This window comes from Corvus moneduloides, chromosome 1, assembly GCF_009650955.1.
Source record: "Corvus moneduloides isolate bCorMon1 chromosome 1, bCorMon1.pri, whole genome shotgun sequence".
Classification (NCBI taxonomy): domain Eukaryota; kingdom Metazoa; phylum Chordata; class Aves; order Passeriformes; family Corvidae; genus Corvus; species Corvus moneduloides.
The window spans coordinates 90,356,551-90,374,440 of record NC_045476.1 but is presented as its reverse complement, the minus strand read 5'-3'; the positions used below and the strand labels follow the sequence as shown (position 1 = coordinate 90,374,440).

The following is a 17,890-nucleotide window of genomic DNA, read 5'->3' as shown; positions in this document are numbered from 1 at the left end:
TTTTTAAAGGGTACTTGGAGTACTTCTCCTTGCCAAACATTAGAGTCTACAGATATGGTTGCATTTTAGTTGCTTTCACAGGATGTTTCTCTTTTTCACTTAGATATACTAGAACAGTATCACAATTAAACCACAATTAAACCATTTGCTTCTCTAGCATACTAGGATCTAAAGCTACCATCCCTTCTGTAGAGCAGCTGGTAAAAGGGTGTTAGTCCCAAAGTTCTGCCCCCCCTTGGGGGCTGCTTGGTTTGGTTGGCTTAAAAATGTTGGGATTTTTTCCCCAGCCTTTGAGTGAAAATGAGAGCTTTCTGGTTTACATTTCAAAACATCTGTGTGCTGTGTGAGAAATGTGAGTTAAAAGTATTTGCATGGAGTTTCTGATCAACCTGTTCTTTGTTACTTAGAGAAAAAAGTATAGGAGGTTACGGAGTGGTGGAAAAACAACACTAAGCTTGAGCCATAAAGTGCCCTTCACAGAGAACCAAAGTATATCACACATCATAATGCAATGTTTTACTTGAGCTCAGAGAGCAATCTGTCAGTTCTCACACTTCAGAACTTCCAATTTTCTCTGAAATAACTTTCTGCTCAAGCTGCTATCAAGTATATTCATTGTTAATGCTGTACAATCAGGTTCTTGGTAAGAGCAGCCTTACAGACTAGAAAATTACATGTTAGTTGTAAAGCATATTCTGATCTGACTTTATTACTGTAGTCAGAAACCACAGTGCTCCCATAGACAGATGCCTGATTACCACAGCCTGTTTACAGAAGAAGGGAGGAATCTGTACCCTGTGTTTTCAAAGCCTTTCAAAGTATTATGTCAAGTGTCGCAGCCTGCAGGTGAATGAAAATTGCTGATTATTAATCAGCTCCATATTTTGTTGTGTGATTGTTGCATCTTTATATGGAAGCATCTCCTGACATATTTCTGTGCCCTGTAAAATGAGAAGTAGTAATACTCTTGCAATTGGAAGTGTGTCACTCAATATATTTGACTTGCTCTATCTGAAATACCTTTTTTGTCAGATAGAAATTATTGTTCTATTCAGTCACTGAGGTGCAAACTGCCCCCTCGGTCCATAAGCTACTGAAATAGAGTGGTTTGCTGTTTATATTGGTAGTTCCATAGAGATTTTACCACCGGAATATGGTTTCAGTTCCAGTTCTCCTGGAAGCAAAAAAGGAGGAATTCTGCCAAATTGCCAGGTGATCTGTACTACAAAGTCTTATTCAGTCTTCTTACTTAATGATGTGTAGCTCCATTTTGAGCAATTCAGCTTCACTATGCTATGGATTGTTCCATTCAAACATGGATTGTAGTCCCATTGATTAATTGCTTTGCTTCTCTGTTCCACGTTGGAACAAATCCAATGTTTCTTATAGTCTGCAGCCTGCTTGCCCAGGAGTGGGATGCTCACTTTATCAAGGCATAAATGCCAGTGCTGCTTGTGATGTTGAGAGCTGGCCACCTTAACTGGGTGCTTTAAGGCCAGAGCTTATCTGTTAAGGCAAAATATGTTTGTGTGTGAATATATGAGATGTTTCCACTCAGCTCGAAGTCTACCCCCTTGTCTGCCTGGTGACTTCCTTATTTGGATGTTTCTCAGTCACACGTTCTCAAAGACTTCCTTTGATTTGGTAGCATGAAACAAACTCAATTTCAGAGGAAAGTGAAAGAAACTGTTGGATATAAGATGGTTACACCATTTTGAATGTTAGATACAAAATAGAAGAATTCTTTTAGGTATGATTTCATTCCTGCGGGTCTGATCCAAAAGGAAACTATGCTGTTAAAGGTGGCAGTTTGCAGGGGACTAAATGCCTAAGGCTCACTCAATGTGTTAAAGTGTGTAAGACAGGGCTAGGTAAGTCTTAGATACCTTAGTCGAGAATTATAGAAGAATAAAGCTCAGGTAAAGCGTGTAGATGCTTTCCTAATGACCTGAACTCTTGCTTGTGTGGAGTAAAGTTGCTAGAATTACCTGCAAGCTAACCATGCCTCTGAAAAATGTAGAATCCTTACAAACTCAAATTTCACGTTGCAATAAGAAAAATACAGTCTTTATGAATATTTTGACTGCCCATCCAGGCTGGGCACACAGACTGTGCTGTGCTGAGGGAAACCAGAGACACAGGGGGAGCAGAAAATGAAATAAAGTTGGGAAGTTTCAGATATACTTCTGTAGGTAAGGCAAGCGTCCTCTGGGGATGTGATAGCCTACATTCTTGAATGCATTCAGTGCCTGCATTGTCATAGCGATTGTTCAAGGAGTACAGGATAGAAGAATTAGTAAACCCTAATTTGGTCCAGAGTTACACTGCTAATTTAATGTCTTCCATGGTTTCTTTAATTTGTGAGACAGAAGAAAAGATTCAGTTGTGGTCCAATTCTGCTTGCTCCCCTGGTTAACTCCTGAGAGCTTATTACGAAGCAGACTTTATTCTGCCTGCTCTGCAGAATATGAAAGGGCAGTCCTTTGACAAGCACTCCTAGAGGATAAATGTTCCACATTTTGCCCAGTTTTGTAAAACACTTTTTTCCAAAGTGCTAAGCTTTTGTCGTATCCCTTGTGCGGAGCAAAGTGGTGTTTGGCATTTGCCAACTGCTTACAAAGATCATTTACAGGCAGTTCATTTTCAAGTGTGTCAGCTACACAAGAGCAGTGTAAAATGGCAATGTGAAAAGAAATACCAATAAACACTTGAGAGAGACAGACGGAATTAAAATACTTTCAGTCATGCTCCTGTTACTTTCATTTCCCAGAAAAAAACCACATGAGAACTCCTGCTTAAATGTAGGATTTACCATATCAAATTAAGCCTGTTGTGTTCTATGTTCCCTTTAAAAAAAAAAAAAGAGAAACCTGCCACCTTAATTCAATAATTCAGAAGGTACAGAGCTGATAATTGTCATCACTGAGATCAAAGATGTTGCTAGAACTATACACCCAACTCATATACAGGAGCCATTTGAGTTCCTTAGGCTGCCGTTTTTTCTTCCATTAACACCCCGAATTTCTCCAAGTGTATGTGCATGTTCCTTATTACTGGCTAGGTTTGGGTCCACATGAATTGGGGTTTAAATAAGTAAATCCAGTTAAGTTATGATCTTCCCATTTCTTAGGGCTGTATAAGCCCATAGATAACTGAATTAGTTTTATTACTCTCTACATAGGGTATGCATATGACATATGTCTGGAAATGTCCTCCTGGTTGTTTGACCTCAGTCACCCCTGTGATTCAGAAGAGCTGCTTCTGCAAAGATAAATGCCTATCTTATGTGTCGGGCCCTTCTGAGATTTGGGATGGGGTGAACAGATACTTTGTCACTGGAAAAGTCGAAGGTTTAGATGTGGTCTGCACGATGAGGGTAGCCTTTCAATCGCTCCATAATGTTCGAGTGGGTGCAGCATTCACTAAGCATGTGGAAGGCTGTTGAGCCTGTGTTCTCCACAGCCTGAAAGGCACTGAGCCCATATCCCCAAAGAGTGTACAAGCCCCAGCCTGTGGAATAGCCTGAGGTGCTGGGTTTTTCATCCTTCCTCTCAGATATGACAGATATGAGAAGGTCTCTGATGAAACATTAGGGTCTTTAGATAGAAGGGTGTGTAACAGTAGTTCCAGACCTCCAAAAGCTGCCTGTAGAACAAAAACAGTCCTTAGGTTCTACTCTGAGACTAAAAACGTTTCCTCTATTCATCTCAGCCCTCCCAAATAATTTCAGATGAACATAAAAGAAGGAACTTCAGACACAGACTTGAGAATTAATATTTTTACAAATTGTTGCAAATAAAGATAATAGGAGAGGTAATATATAATCATAGCATTAAAAGAATGGTGGCAATGCTAAAAAGAAGTAAATGTTATTACTGTTGTTAATGCTTCTTTCATAGAATCATAGAATGATAGAATGTTTTGGATTGGAATGGATCTGAAAGACCATCTAGTTCCAACTCCCTTGCCATGGGCAGGGACACCTCCTACTAGAGCAGGTTGCTCTAAGCCCCATCCAACCTGGCCTTGAGCACTTCCGCAGGTGTGCCATCCACATAATTTGACTGGTAAATTAAAAGAAAACAAAGGGCTTATTATATACATTAACAGAGGTTTTATTCTCAACCGCAGGAAAGTGAGAGATGCGACTGGAGTTGATATTAACATGCGTGTAGGAGTGCACTCTGGGAATGTGCTCTGCGGTGTTATTGGGCTGCAGAAGTGGCAGTACGATGTGTGGTCCCATGATGTTACCCTGGCCAATCACATGGAAGCTGGAGGAGTCCCAGGGTAAGAGTCTTCTCTGTTAACCTTTGGACACACCAACTTTTCAGCCATGGAGAAATGCATAGGCACCACGTCTTAAGCCATCAGCCTTCATGGAGATGCCCCAACACATTCTTAGGTGCTGTCTTGAGGGAAAAAAAAAAAACAAAACTGGGGCACTCAGTATTTCCTGTGATTTAAGGAGCTTTTTTTTTTTTTGTGGATGGAAACTTTTAGATTTATGCCCATTAGAACTTCTTATCGTGCTCCAGGTTTGCGGTGCTGGATGGTGAGGAGCCGCGACCTTCTGAAAGCGTGTCCAAGGCGAAGCCGCTTGGCAGGACCACCACACACGCGTACACGCGCACACACACATGGATAGCTCCATAAAATGGGTCGACAGCAAAGATGCAGGAAGGGTCTTCGTATGGGGTTCCACAGGAGAGACTTATTGCAGCCACACGCATGAAGGGTTCCAGGGATGAAGACAAAGAACAGTGGAGGGTCCAGGTTTATATGTGGGAGCAGAGGGAGCATCAGGGACCAATGGTCTGTGGGCACAGGGGCAGTACACAGGCAAGGCTAGGCTATGGGAGCCAATGGGAAACTCTGAGGGAGTGGCAATGGGGCAAGGGCCAATGGGGGGAACAGCGAGTGGAGAACCTTCTAGGGCAGGGACATGGAAAGTAATAAGGAGTTGGGAAGCCAATGGGCCAGCCAGGGAAGCAGAACTGGGGTACGTTAACATAGCAGAACAGAGCATCCTGGGGGAAGCCTTTTCTGTCACCCTAACCTAGGGAGGAACCTTTGGTACTAGGGACTGTCTCACCAGTGGACTCTCTTTGTCCCTTGTACCACAGGCCCACAGGCCACCACAGCTTCTAAAATCTGGAATAAAGTGATCAGCATAAAAACGTTATATGCGAAAGCAGGTAAAAAATGTTGATCAGGTTCAAATTTTGCTTTTGATCAGTATTTGTGACTTTGTCATTCTTTTAAAATATAATTTCAGCCGTGTTCACATCACCTCAGTCACCTTGGCCCATTTGAATGGAGCTTACAAAGTGGAAGATGGGGATGGAGATGTGAGGGACCCATATCTGAAAGAGCATAATGTTAAGACTTACTTTGTAATCAATCCTAAGGTTAGTAGTACTTTTATTTTGTGGCCAGTCATACTTGATTTTGAGCAGGACCACTAATCTCTTTATTGAATAATTCACTACAAGAAGATATTGATCAGAGCTATTATTGTTGCCTACAAATATATAATGTTTGCAGTGCAAATGTTTCCCGCTCTTCAGAAATAAGTCTCTGATATTTCCCAGCAATATCATTAAGAATTGCGGGTTCTTAGCACCTCTCCCTTTATACGTCCCTAATCATGGAGATCTGTGGTGCCAGATGATGCACTGCTGCTTCAAAAGGTCATGAACACAAAGGCTGATATCACCTTTTGTCCTCTGTCAACCAGGGAGAGAAGCGAAGCCCTCAGCACCACATTCGGCCTCGGCATACTCTCGATGGAGCCAAAATGAGAGCTTCTGTCCGCATGACCCGGTACCTGGAATCCTGGGGAGCAGCCAAGCCATTTGCACACTTGCATCACAGGGACAGCATGACCACTGAAAACGGCAAGATAAGCACAACAGTAGGGGCCTACTTATGTCATTTTGTACAATATAGCAATATTTGAAAGGAAAAAGCTGCTCACTGCTAAATACCTGGTTATTTCTGGTAGAAGAAGATACATGCAGTTGTACAGGGCATAAACCCAGTGAAGTTGCTGGAAGCTTTTACATTGGAATGTGAGTTTTGGATTAGCTTGTAAGAAGCCATGTTCTTCTGTAAGTGCATCTCTGAATTATAAGGAGTCCAGCATACCTCCTAAAATACATATTTGATGCTCTGAGCTCAGACACCCCCAAGTCACAGCATGTACAATGGCTGCTGTTCATCTTGTGGAAAGATATTTTGACCATAAAGGCAGAATGCAACACCTTTAGGAAGGAAATCCTTTAATACAGAGAAATTCCTAGAGATTTATTGACTGTTTAGCTACATTCTCCATTTGGAGCATGGCCAAACCTGGAGCGAAGGCTGTGAAGTTAGAATAATCCCTGTGCTACTTGGAGTGGACTTTATTCAAAGTAATCCAGGAACCAAATCCGTACTCATTGTAACATCTACCTTTTGAAGGTGCACCTACAAGTCATTAGCTGTGGTTGGAGGCCTGAGTTTTAGAGTACTATAGTGCAATGTTGCATCTTTTACACTGAACAAATTTCTTTTTAATTTTACTAACACTGTTTTACTGCTGTCAGTAAGATGCTGTCAATCTACGTCTTATACATTCCATTATCTTCTACTTCTGAAAAGTGAATGCATAGAGGTGAATTCTGATAGAACATTAGCATTCAGTTTTGTTCCTGTATAGATGAGACATATTCTTGTTCAATAAACATAGTGCATCAGAATGTGGACTGTGACAGGTTCATTACAGGAAGTACCCAGTCATCACTATTAATCACAAAATAAATGTGGCTGTGATGGCTGCTGTTGCTATTAATTAGAAAACAATGACCATTGTCTGTATTTGGCCACTGAGGTCTGTTTTTTTCAAAAACACTTAAGACTGGTTTTTGCTGAAGATGGCAAGAGTTTGGGCTACATCCAAACAGTGGTGGCATTGAAGTCTTTGTTGTAAAGCAAAACACTCTTGGATTCAGATTGTTGTATTAATTCACCCTGTGTTTATACTGACAGATGAGTTTTATTCCAGGTCACTCCATCTTCCACTTTTGGCTGGATTTTTCTTTTAGACAGATTTAATTGAATGCTAAAAGTATTTACACTGGAAACTTTTCTCCTTACTTGACCCTGTTTTCAACACTATTTTAAAAGCTACTTAATATTACTAAGGTCTATTGTAATTAATAGGGGTCTTTTTGTTTGTTTGTTTGTTTTTTAGGATGTTCCCATGGGGCAATATCATTTTCAGCGTTGCAGAGAGAGGTAAATCAATCTTAAAAAAATCAGTTATTCATAGAAAGTCCATATAAATAAATATACATTGGTATGCTGTCAAATAGTGAGGGCCATTTCTCATGCAGACTGTTTTTTTTATGTAAGTGCTGATACCTCTTACATAAAGAAGGACTATGGAAACAGATTTGGCAAACATGTTGCTTATGAATTGAAAATTCACTTCCTGATAACAAATAGCTTTATTCTGAATTGGTATGTTGGTCACCCACTACAAACCATGTACTCTGCTAGTGGGAAGAAAATTATATAAGGAAAATTGGGAGGCATGCCAGAGAGGGGTAAGAAAAGGGAAGATGGAAAGGGCTGTTAATTTTTCTTACAACAGATAATAATGTGTACCAAAAGAGACATTTTGTATATTTGTTTAATTGCTTTGTATTTGTGTTGCTGTGTTTATTTTTTTAAATTTCATTTTGTTGTTGTGTTTATTATTTTAAAGTCTTTTATATGTTTGCAGTAATAGATATTCAAAAGGTGTTTTGCGGTCTTTTCTAGTGCTCCTGCTACACAAAATGTTTACAAGATCACAGTAGCTTTAAATTTTCATGCTCCTGCTTGGTACCTCAATGACTAGGGCCAGATAATGATATCATAAATACTGTAAAGTCATTTGAATGAACCTCTTAAAAATTTGTGTTTTTATTGTCTCTGGTTACTATGCAATTACCTAAAATATTGCTAAGTTCCAGAAGATGAACAAGTTTTGACTGAACATGCATGCTATTAATAAAAAGAGTCTAATTCTAAAACTGCACATTTACATTTGGACAGTATGTCCAAAGAATTTCGGTCAGGCAGTGAAAGATCATTGGACTGTGGCATTTGGAAATAATGCAGTTCTTGAAGATTGTGGTCTTGCTTTTGTGTTTCTAAACTCCGCTCCAGAACAGATTCAGAAGGTACAAAAATGTGTCTTGATACCATATTATGGAAGGAATTTCTTCCGTTGCTGGCGTCTAATGTCCATAGTGAGACAGACATGTAAATAGGATTCTAGATAACCTAGTTAATCATTCTCACATGAGAGAGCTGAAATGATCATAAGCACTTTGAAAATCAGTATTTTATTAGAATATGAAAATGTAGGGTTTGAAGCCTGACTGTAGGCTTCTGTTAAGTGTCAGCTCTTATGCATTACACGACAGTCTTACATTGTTGAGGATCTGCCAAGAGGATTAACTGGGGTTGGACAATGTCTCCTCATCTGTCTAGGTAGATTGTTTCTGTGATTGATTTCTTGTGAAAAACAAGTTATAAGCACTTTTTTACCTAAATTCAATAGCATTGAGTAGGCATGAAATCAGTTGAGGTTTTGAAAGTTCCTGTAAGTACACTAATACAATTTCTGTATTAATTTGAAACCTGCAACAGGTTATCAGTTTTGGGGAAATAACCCAAAATCTTGATGTTGAGGAAAATCCATGTTACCTTTGACAGGGTTCAATTTGTAGCTTAAGAATATCTTGGTGAGCAAAGAGTCAAATTTCAGACCTGACTGATGACTTCTTAAAAAACATTGGTTTTAAGTTAACATTGGATTTAAGTTTTCAAATACAGACATCATCTGTCAATATTGGAGATAAGTCATCCTGAAGGAAAGCACAACTACTGAAAGGATTGATAATGTTTGCAGCAATTTATGTTAGCAACGATAATCCCATTCTGATGATCCTCTGTTGGGTTCATGCTGAGTCCAGGCAAAAGTAAAGAAGCTTTTTTTATTGCAGATGAGTTACAAGGCTCATAAATAGAGAAACATGATGTATGCCTGAAACTAATTTCAGACAGTGCTCAGTTGTCTTACTAAAAATAATAAAGTATTTCCAAGAAAAGAAGAGTTAGCAGGATTTTGGTAGAGAATACCTGTTATGACCAGTGCACTAATACATTGTGTGCTCATCATACAATTTTGACAAGGTTTTTAAAAAATAACTGCAAGAAACAGGAATGCTTTATGAATTTGAGCATATTCCCATTCTTTTTCATGAATTTATAACACTGTGGAAGACTTCCCTTAGACCAGAATTTCTTGAGCTCTCTTGGTTTTTTATGAGATATTTTCTTGTGTTTTATTTAAGTGCTCCCTAAGAGCTAAGCTCTAGATTTGTGAGTGTGTGTGTTTGTGTGTGAGACTGTAGCTTACGGTGGTTTTTAACGGCTTCTTACAAGGGTCATTGTGCCTGATGCCTATAGTTGCTATTGCAGTATAAATGTTAAAAATTTGTGATAAACTCAAAAGTTTATGACAGCTGTTGTTTTTGAAGTAACTTCCCATATTTGTCGTTTCAGAACAAAATCCCAGAAGAGAAGGTTTGAGGAGGAGCTGAATGAGAGGATGATCCAAGCCATTGATGGAATCAATGCCCAAAAGTAGGGCTTTATCCTTTGTTCTCTCTGACCATGCCAACTTTGACATAAATCTGCAACAGAGGGCACTGTTTAGTATTTTTTGCTGCCACAGGCACACCAAGTCTGAAACCAGTAAAGGTGTCACTAATACTGGCCCTGCACATTTTGAAGATAGGCTGTAAAGTAGCATTTTCTACTATATGAGATAAGACAGTGCCTGTGAATCATGGTGTGACAGAGGCATTGACTTGTCTTGATCTTCTGGCAAAGGGAGTTTGCTCTGTAACTGTTTGTGTCTGTAGAATCAAGGCTGTAGCACTACAGATTTATCTTACCTGAGGGCAGAGAAGTAAGACACAAGAAATAACTGGCTCGGGAGTCAGAATTATGTGAAAATTGATGCTTCTCAATTGTCACAGAAACAATTCCTCAGAATTAGAAACTTTCCCTAAAACCACAGTTTAATGTCTCTCAGTTGGTTGATTTCTTAGAGAAGGCTAATCTTGATAGCATGTTGGAATTGCTGGGTGAGACAACCTGCCATGTATTTTTTTTTTCTGTGTCCTAGGAAGAGCTGGAGGCAGTATTATGTTTTCTGTTTCCTTATCTGTGAATAGATAAGGCTGAGAAAGAAATCAGTACCAGTCCAAAATAAGTGTTGAAGCTTCTTATATTTCTCTGATGAAACAAGGGAATTGCCCTTCAAAAATGTGGACAATAATTGTGATTAATTACATGTTTCCCCCGCTGCTTCTGTTACTCAGAATCTTAATTACCTGAGTATTACACCTAATTATTTAATGTTCATATGTCACATTTTGGGTTTTGTTCACCTTTTAGTCCTATTAAATGGTACCTGGATTTAGGAAAATGTTTTTCAGTAATTTTAGAAAAGTGTTGATAGTTACAGGTCATAGAAAGAATACAGTGAAATAGGGTAGGTCGTGTGATAGGCAAAGCCTTTTGATTATACTGGACTTCACTAAAACAGATATATAAAGTCAGTTTTTGTCAGTTTTTACGTGTCTTTAGGTATGCTTGCTCTGATAAATGGATTTTAAAAATGATGTTTTGATGTCAAAAGTAAAGCATCTGTATAAGCGCATTAAAATACTGGTGTGACCATACTGTATGTTGTTTTATCCCACAGAAACCCTGTCTTATCTAATTATTACCTAGAATTCAGAGAAACTTAGGGATAAAAAAGGTTTTTGAAAAAGTTTCGGTGCATTTTGTGAATTACGTGGGAAATTGCAGAAAGATGAATTATCTTATGGATCAGAAAGGCAGAATGTCACCTTCCTAAACTAGATTCTCTACCTAGCTCTGTATTGATTAGCTGAATGAATCTCTTAAAAGCTATGATTCAACTGATTAATTCTCAGGAATAAGTTGTCAAAAGTGTTGATTCCTCAAACATCCAGGTAATTCAATAATATTTTAACTCTGTGAAGGCTAAGCACACAGAACAATTAAATAAAGCATTTCCTATATTTAGGACACAAAACGAATCACATTTTTGTTTTCTTTATTATTGTGCACATTTTTGTGCCTCAACTCTTCATCTGTAAAATGAAAATAACATTATCAGCTAGAGCAAATGAGTGGTTATGAAACTAAAGCTTTTGCTTTTGTGAATCAAGGAGCAAACTTTTAAGAAAATCTATGAGAAAACTGGCATTTCTAAATGTTTTTAAGTGCAAAGTTTGGATTGTATGGCAAATAGGTCTGTGACTGAATGAAGAAAAGTTAAAAAATATTATTGTGAGAGTGAGTGAGGAACAAAGAGCTTCTCTGCCTTAGCCAGTAGGGTGTAACATCACACTTTCCCATGTGTTTCTTTTCCCTGTATCTTGAACAAAGCACTGCTGGCTCAAAGGGCCTGTCCTGCACAGGCTGGGGATGAGCAGCCCTAGCTATGCCATCCCAAGCCTTGGTGTAGGGCATGAGATGGAGGGATGGCGATCTGCTAGCTAAATATGTACCTACAGAGGGGGCTAAAGTAAAGCCAGTTGGTCTTTGGTGAGCAGGTTGCTATGTTGAAAGGACACGCTCCCTTTGCTCTTTTTTCCTTTAAGTCACGGGGACTGCTGTGTTCTGTGCATAATTCCTCGCTGTCCATTGGCAAGCAGTACAAGCCCTATGAAACCACACACCTCTGTGGATACAGGCAGAATTCAGATGTCTGTCTGAGTTGTTCCTGGAATTGCAAAAGAATTTAAGCCAAACTTTGGTACCTAGCTTCCCAGGAGACATGTCCTCAGATACTTGCAAATACTCTGGCAATTCTCAGACTCATCAGGGGGTGAGGCTGAAGGTAGAAATTTTTAGCCCTTATGTCTCTGCCAGAGGTACGTGACTTTGTGCTCCCTCTTTTGTACTCAGTCTCCACTTCCATTTGTTTGTCTTGTACTCTTTCCCTCATCTCAGACCTCTCAGCACCTGCTACCTAAAACCAGCATAGCTTTTTTCTGAACTTTAAAGAAGAACTGATAGCTTCTGACAACGTGAGCTTGTAATGCGGAGTATGAGGCAGCACGTGCTCGAAATGGCACTATTGACTTCACATGCCATCAAGTGTGTAACCAAATTAGGCCCTTGGGAGTAGATCTGCAGACAGAACTTTTTAGCAGTGTGCTGATGGTAATTAAATCAATTCCCCTGTCAGATGCCATAAGAAAAAACAGGAAATTAGTTACCTATTTGGGGAAGAGGGTTACTTCTTGTTTAATTTTTGTAACTAAATGGAAAAAGATTTGCATTTTCATTTTCACAGTTTACCAAAAATGTTCTGCAAACTGAGTGTTTTCTCCAGTAGATTACAGCTGAACCCAAACAAAATAGTGCTATATGTACACCAGCCTTCCAGTTCCCTTTCTCCTCAGAATCCTAACTATGATCAGACATAGATGGAAACCATTGCAGAGCAAACTGGGAAATATATTTCTGAATTAAGCATTCCAAGAACTGACTATGTTTACAGACCCTTTTTTAATGCAGCTGATTGCACAGGAAGAGGGACAATCTCCCAGGCAAGGAAACAAATATTTTCTATTTCACAAATTAAAGCTAATAGCTTATACTCCACTCTGTCCACTCTTGTTCTCCAGGACTTTAATTTAGGATATGTTCCACTGTGGTTCACTGCTGCTACTTATTTGCATTACAGACTGTCAGTTGAGACATTCCCTTTTATTTAGAAGGCATTAGCTACACTACTAGTTTAGAGCCTAATTTAAAGTTATTGCTGGAAATGTTGGAAAAAATATCTCAGGCCCTGCTACTATTGTTCAAGCTCAAATACTGCATGTCCATAGAACTAGTCTGCTTAATTAATATTTTGTTTTCAAATTTGCGCTGCGCCCTTGAGGTACAAGCAGCCAAACTCTCTTGACATTAAAATATTCTATATCTTTTCCATTAAAGATATTATTTATTATTATTTCCATTGAAGAGCGTCCATTAAAATAAATGTAGTCTTTCATATTGTAAAAGCTATGTCAAGCTTTTGTCAAGATTCACTTAGTTTAAAATAGATTTGTCATTTCAATGCAAATATTTATGCTATTTCTCATAGCAGGGAAGAAGGTTTTATAATCAGCAAAAAGATCAAAATCTACCTCTGTAGTACAGGGCTGTGGTCAAGAGACCCATACAGTTCAAAGACAAAATCCCTCCACTGCTTTTAATAATGTTTGTTACATTTTTGTTTGCAATAGGAAGTTTGTGAAGTTTAACTTGCCTACCCACCACTCCTGCATATTGTAACAGTGCCCTTCCTAAAGGTCCCTTGTTGAAGGACTGGTTTTGTCTCAGGTTCACTTCTGTCTGCTGGATATACTACAGTATTTTGGACATGAGTGGAATATCACTGTTAGAATTACATCATATAAATCTCTCCCTTGATTCTCCTTAGGAATGATCAACAGAAAAACAATTGTTCATCTGAGCTTTTTTTTAAGTGTACTTTAGCAGTTAAGAGTCAAAAAGGAGAGGGCATTTGTAGTCTCCACTTTTACTGTAAATGAAATTCACCATATACACTGCAATACACACGAACTTGCTTTATCCCAGCTGATTTTCTTATTTTGCTGCATTTCAGTAATATAAAAGGACAGGACTACTTTATTCCTGTGTCAGTGATAATATTCCTTCTCTCTTCTAGGCAGTGGCTTAAATCTGAAGACATTCAAAGGATATCACTTCTTTTTTATAATAAGACTCTGGAAAAAGAAGTAAGTTCTTTTAATTAAGTTCAATAAGTCAGGCCTTTGCATTGTTTTATGGCCCTGTGGACCTCAAGTGTATTTCTTCATACTGACACAACTTCATCAGGAAGACTGGGAAGCTCCTTCTTTCTGCTTTCTCATTAGCATAGGGCAGTTGATGGCTGAACAGCTATGCTGTCCTTCAGGGAAGTAAGAGGAAGGTTGGACCACAACTGGCTGTATAAATTCATGAATTTATTCTGAGAAGGGGCTAGAGGAAGTATTCCTGTACTGTGCTCACAGTGTCCAGCAAGTATCCTCTGCATCCCATGTGGTGGTCAAATACATACTTAATTATTTTTGTAGATGTCTTTCAGTTCAAAGCAGCTGAAATGATTTTCAGATTCTTTCCCAGCTCAGCAGAATAGTTGTTATGGCCACCTGACAGAGGTATGTGTTGCTTGGCAATGCATTTGGCTGGAAAAGGTTTCAAGGCTCCTTGAGCCTGTTTTGAAGACTTCATAAGAGAGAAGAAGCAAGACCTGGTGTGGTTTCATCCTTCGTGTTTGGGGGTTCACTGACTGGATCAAAGCTGTGTCTGGTAGCACATTAAGATTTTAATGTGGGTGTTACTAACCAATGAATTCCGAAAGAGAACTTGAGAAAAAAACGTCGTATGTGTACTTTGGAGAATGACTTGGGAGAAAATTTGGGAGCTAAGTTATTTGGCTGAGTCAATGCTCCCTGTAGAAGTCTAATATCTTGATGTAGAATGCTGTGGAACAGCAAAGAGCTAATTGTTATTTTTGGATCCAGCTTTTTAATATCTTTCTTTGCCGCCTTTTAATGACTCACCAGTCCAGTTTTCACTTTAAAGAACTTAGTAAGAAGTCTGCATTTGATTTAAAAAGAAGCTTTTATGGCCCTGTGGGACCTGAAAGTACAGAAAGATAATAAAGCAAAATAATTGCTTAACCTAAGGAGTGAGTTGCCTCCCTTCATTAGGAAATGTCTCGAGAAGTATGAAACACTGAGACAAATTTAAAAGTGGATTGGAATTCTGTGAAATTTTAGTTGCAGCTCAAGATCCAAAATTGTTGAACAGGGCCACAAACATATTTGACAGGTGGAAGAGCAGAACTTGCTGCAAAAGTACTCATCAAGCAAAGATATATTTGTGCCTTATAATTTAGTTAGATAAGTGATAAGAATTGCTTTTAATTTGTCATACAATTCAAAAGTGAAAAAAGCTGTTGTGTTGCCAAAGTGAGTTTCTACAAATTCATGTAAGTTTGGTGCACTGGCTTCATAGGCAGAGCTTGGCATTAAGCACGCAGACACAGCTGTGTGCTTGCAGTTGGAAGGCACAGCTCATGCACTTTCCATTTTCTGAAGTTTGCATCTCAAGCACTTTGTGAATAGTCTTTGCTATATTTTTTTTTAGTAATTAAATCTTGAACTTTTATCCTTAAAAAAAAAAAGCCAAACTAGGATAGGCTAAGTAACTTTAATAGCTACTTAGATCATTTGCCTTTGAGTATTTAATTGGTTTCAACCTAGATATATCTATCTCAAATAGCAGAGCAACTCCGATAAATATTTCATTGCTTAATTCTCATGTCTCTAGACAGACTAATTAGGAATAAATAGATTTTTCTCATGACAAAACAGATCAAATCGACTGTCTCCTAAGAGTATCAAGTGTTTAGTAGTAACAGTGGACATATGAGGCCTTTTAACAAAGACACGAAATATTTTAACTGAAGTAATAATGGAGGTTCAGTAAATATCAGTGTAGTTGCTAGCTATGCTCTGTAGCACACTTACGCTTGGCTACTTTTTGTGCTCAGAAATTTCCTGTCTAAATTAATGTTACATTTTTTCTTATAATTGTTTCAGCCCATTCAGTATTTATCAATAATTGAAAATCAGTTTGAGGAATTAATCACAAAGAATTTTGGAATCTGTGAAGAATGGTTGGCCATTCCTAAAAAAATTTTAACATATGCTTTAACTTTTTTTTGGTGGGGTTTCTTTTTTTTTTTTTTTTTTTTTTTTTTTGGGAGGGGGATTTTTTTGTTAATTAGGCATATTCTGATGAATTTGGGATAGTCTGCTCTCTGGGGGAACAAGGCAAAACCATTTGACGTGGCTGTTCTTCAATAAGCAAAAGGGTTAATACTATGTCTGATAATCCCAAGCCCTATGTGAGTGGATGTGAAGTCACTGAAGAACAGGAAATGTACTGTTGCTAAAAACTGCCTATACCTATGTGCATCTTCAAGCTGGAAATTCAGCTGGGTTATATTTCATCTGCTTTGGCGATTATGTTTTTAATGTTTGCTTTTATTTTCTTCCAGTATCGAGCAACTACTCTGCCTGCATTCAAGTATTATGTAACTTGTGCCTGCCTCATATTCTTCTGCATTTTTGTTGTACAGATTCTGGTATTGCCAAAGTAAGTCCTATTTAATGTGTATTCATTCCTATGTATATTTGCTCATTAGTGTAAAAAATATTACAAGAAAGAAATATAAGTAAAAAAAATTTAGAATTGTTAGTTTACAGATGTCAGTTCATGGAAATTAAATTGAACAGAAAAGACTGGGTATTTCAGCTGATTTTCAAAGTTAGGCTTGTTTCTGATTTTAAACACTGTCAATGGTGTTATGCCAAACATTAGTATAAATTCTTCATTCCTTTTAGTTTTTATCTTTGCATTTAAAAATAAGTGTGACAGTTGGACATGGGAGTGGAACAAAATGGATTGCAGAGTTGGAACTGTGATAAATAAATGTATTTAACATATCACTAAGATAATACTGCTATACTAAGCATGAAAACAGAGCATTAATAATCATGAAGTGTATATTTATAAAATTAATTTTAGAATATTAAAATACATTTCTGGAATAATGCTTTTTACCAGAATTTATCTATTATGAGATGATTTATATTTGCATATATTCTAGAAAGGCTGAAAACCAGAAGACTGTTCCAATAAAGGATGTTTTATTACACTTCTTAAAATTAAATTTTCCTGTTGATTGTTTACACAGTGGAAAGTTGAGATTTGTTTTATAGCAATCGTTTCTAAAGCTAACACTTCATATTCCCTGTCATAGGGTTTTTCTTAACTCACAGTCCTTTCTCCTGTAGAGTACTCTCAGGATTATTCTTTATAACCACAGTTGAGCAATTGGTCTTGTTCTGTAGCATTTATTCACATATTAATTCAAATCCAGAAGGAACTGTTAGTACATTATAAATGGACTTTCCATACTGCAGACTTAGAACATGGATAAATTTTTATGGACTTCCATTCAGGTGTTACAGAAGCAGTTTCCCAGCTAATTTCTAAACGGAGACACAAACCAAGGGACACTCTTCCAAGCATTCAGCAGTATCCTGCACACTTCAGGCATTATTAAAAATACGAAAATTAAGACACGTGGAAAATTTTATTTTACAAGCTCATACTGTATTTTGATAAGTAAAGGAATTAATTCAGGGAAATTCATGTTTTGCCACATCCCGAAAGCCAAAGGTGGATCCAACTACTCCTGGCCAGCAGTATGATTTTTGAATCTTTTTTTTGGTTTTGATTTCAGTCGTGAAAATTAATCTAGATTTATCATTTATCTTACATGTAGTCAGATGCTCATTTTGCTCTATCCTTATGTCACTTACACCAATTGTTTAGCTCACTAAAATATATCAGAATATCAGCAAACTCTAGGGAGCTGTATTCAGCTAAGGAAAATGTCCTCCAACTTACTGGTATTTCTGGTATTTCTAACATCAGAGAAAAAGACACTGATAAATGCTTTATCATTTTCATTACCAAAATGTTTAGTGTCTTATGATCCTTTCATTGGGCTGCATATTAAATTGTAAAAGCAAAAGTGTAAAATCAGGTGTTACCAACGTGAGAGGTATTCAGCTTCAAGTGATCTGTGGGTTATTTTAATAGATGCAAAAATGGAAGACAGAAAGGCAAGGTATTATACAGGTACCTG

At 37.9% G+C, this 17,890-nt stretch overlaps 1 protein-coding gene across 2 annotated transcripts in view; it reads left to right on the top strand.

Annotated features, from left to right (window-relative positions):
- Positions 1 to 17,890, top strand: part of ADCY2 (adenylate cyclase 2) — a 211,316-nt gene that overhangs the window by 141,392 nt on the left and 52,034 nt on the right. For both annotated transcript variants that reach the window (XM_032118264.1, XM_032118261.1), the window contains exons 8-14: positions 4,132 to 4,290; positions 5,279 to 5,411; positions 5,741 to 5,917; positions 7,238 to 7,281; positions 9,604 to 9,684; positions 13,829 to 13,898; positions 16,232 to 16,329. In XM_032118264.1, coding sequence (XP_031974155.1) covers positions 4,132 to 4,290; positions 5,279 to 5,411; positions 5,741 to 5,917; positions 7,238 to 7,281; positions 9,604 to 9,684; positions 13,829 to 13,898; positions 16,232 to 16,329 — 762 coding nt within the window. The remainder of the gene's footprint in view (positions 1 to 4,131; positions 4,291 to 5,278; positions 5,412 to 5,740; positions 5,918 to 7,237; positions 7,282 to 9,603; positions 9,685 to 13,828; positions 13,899 to 16,231; positions 16,330 to 17,890) is intronic.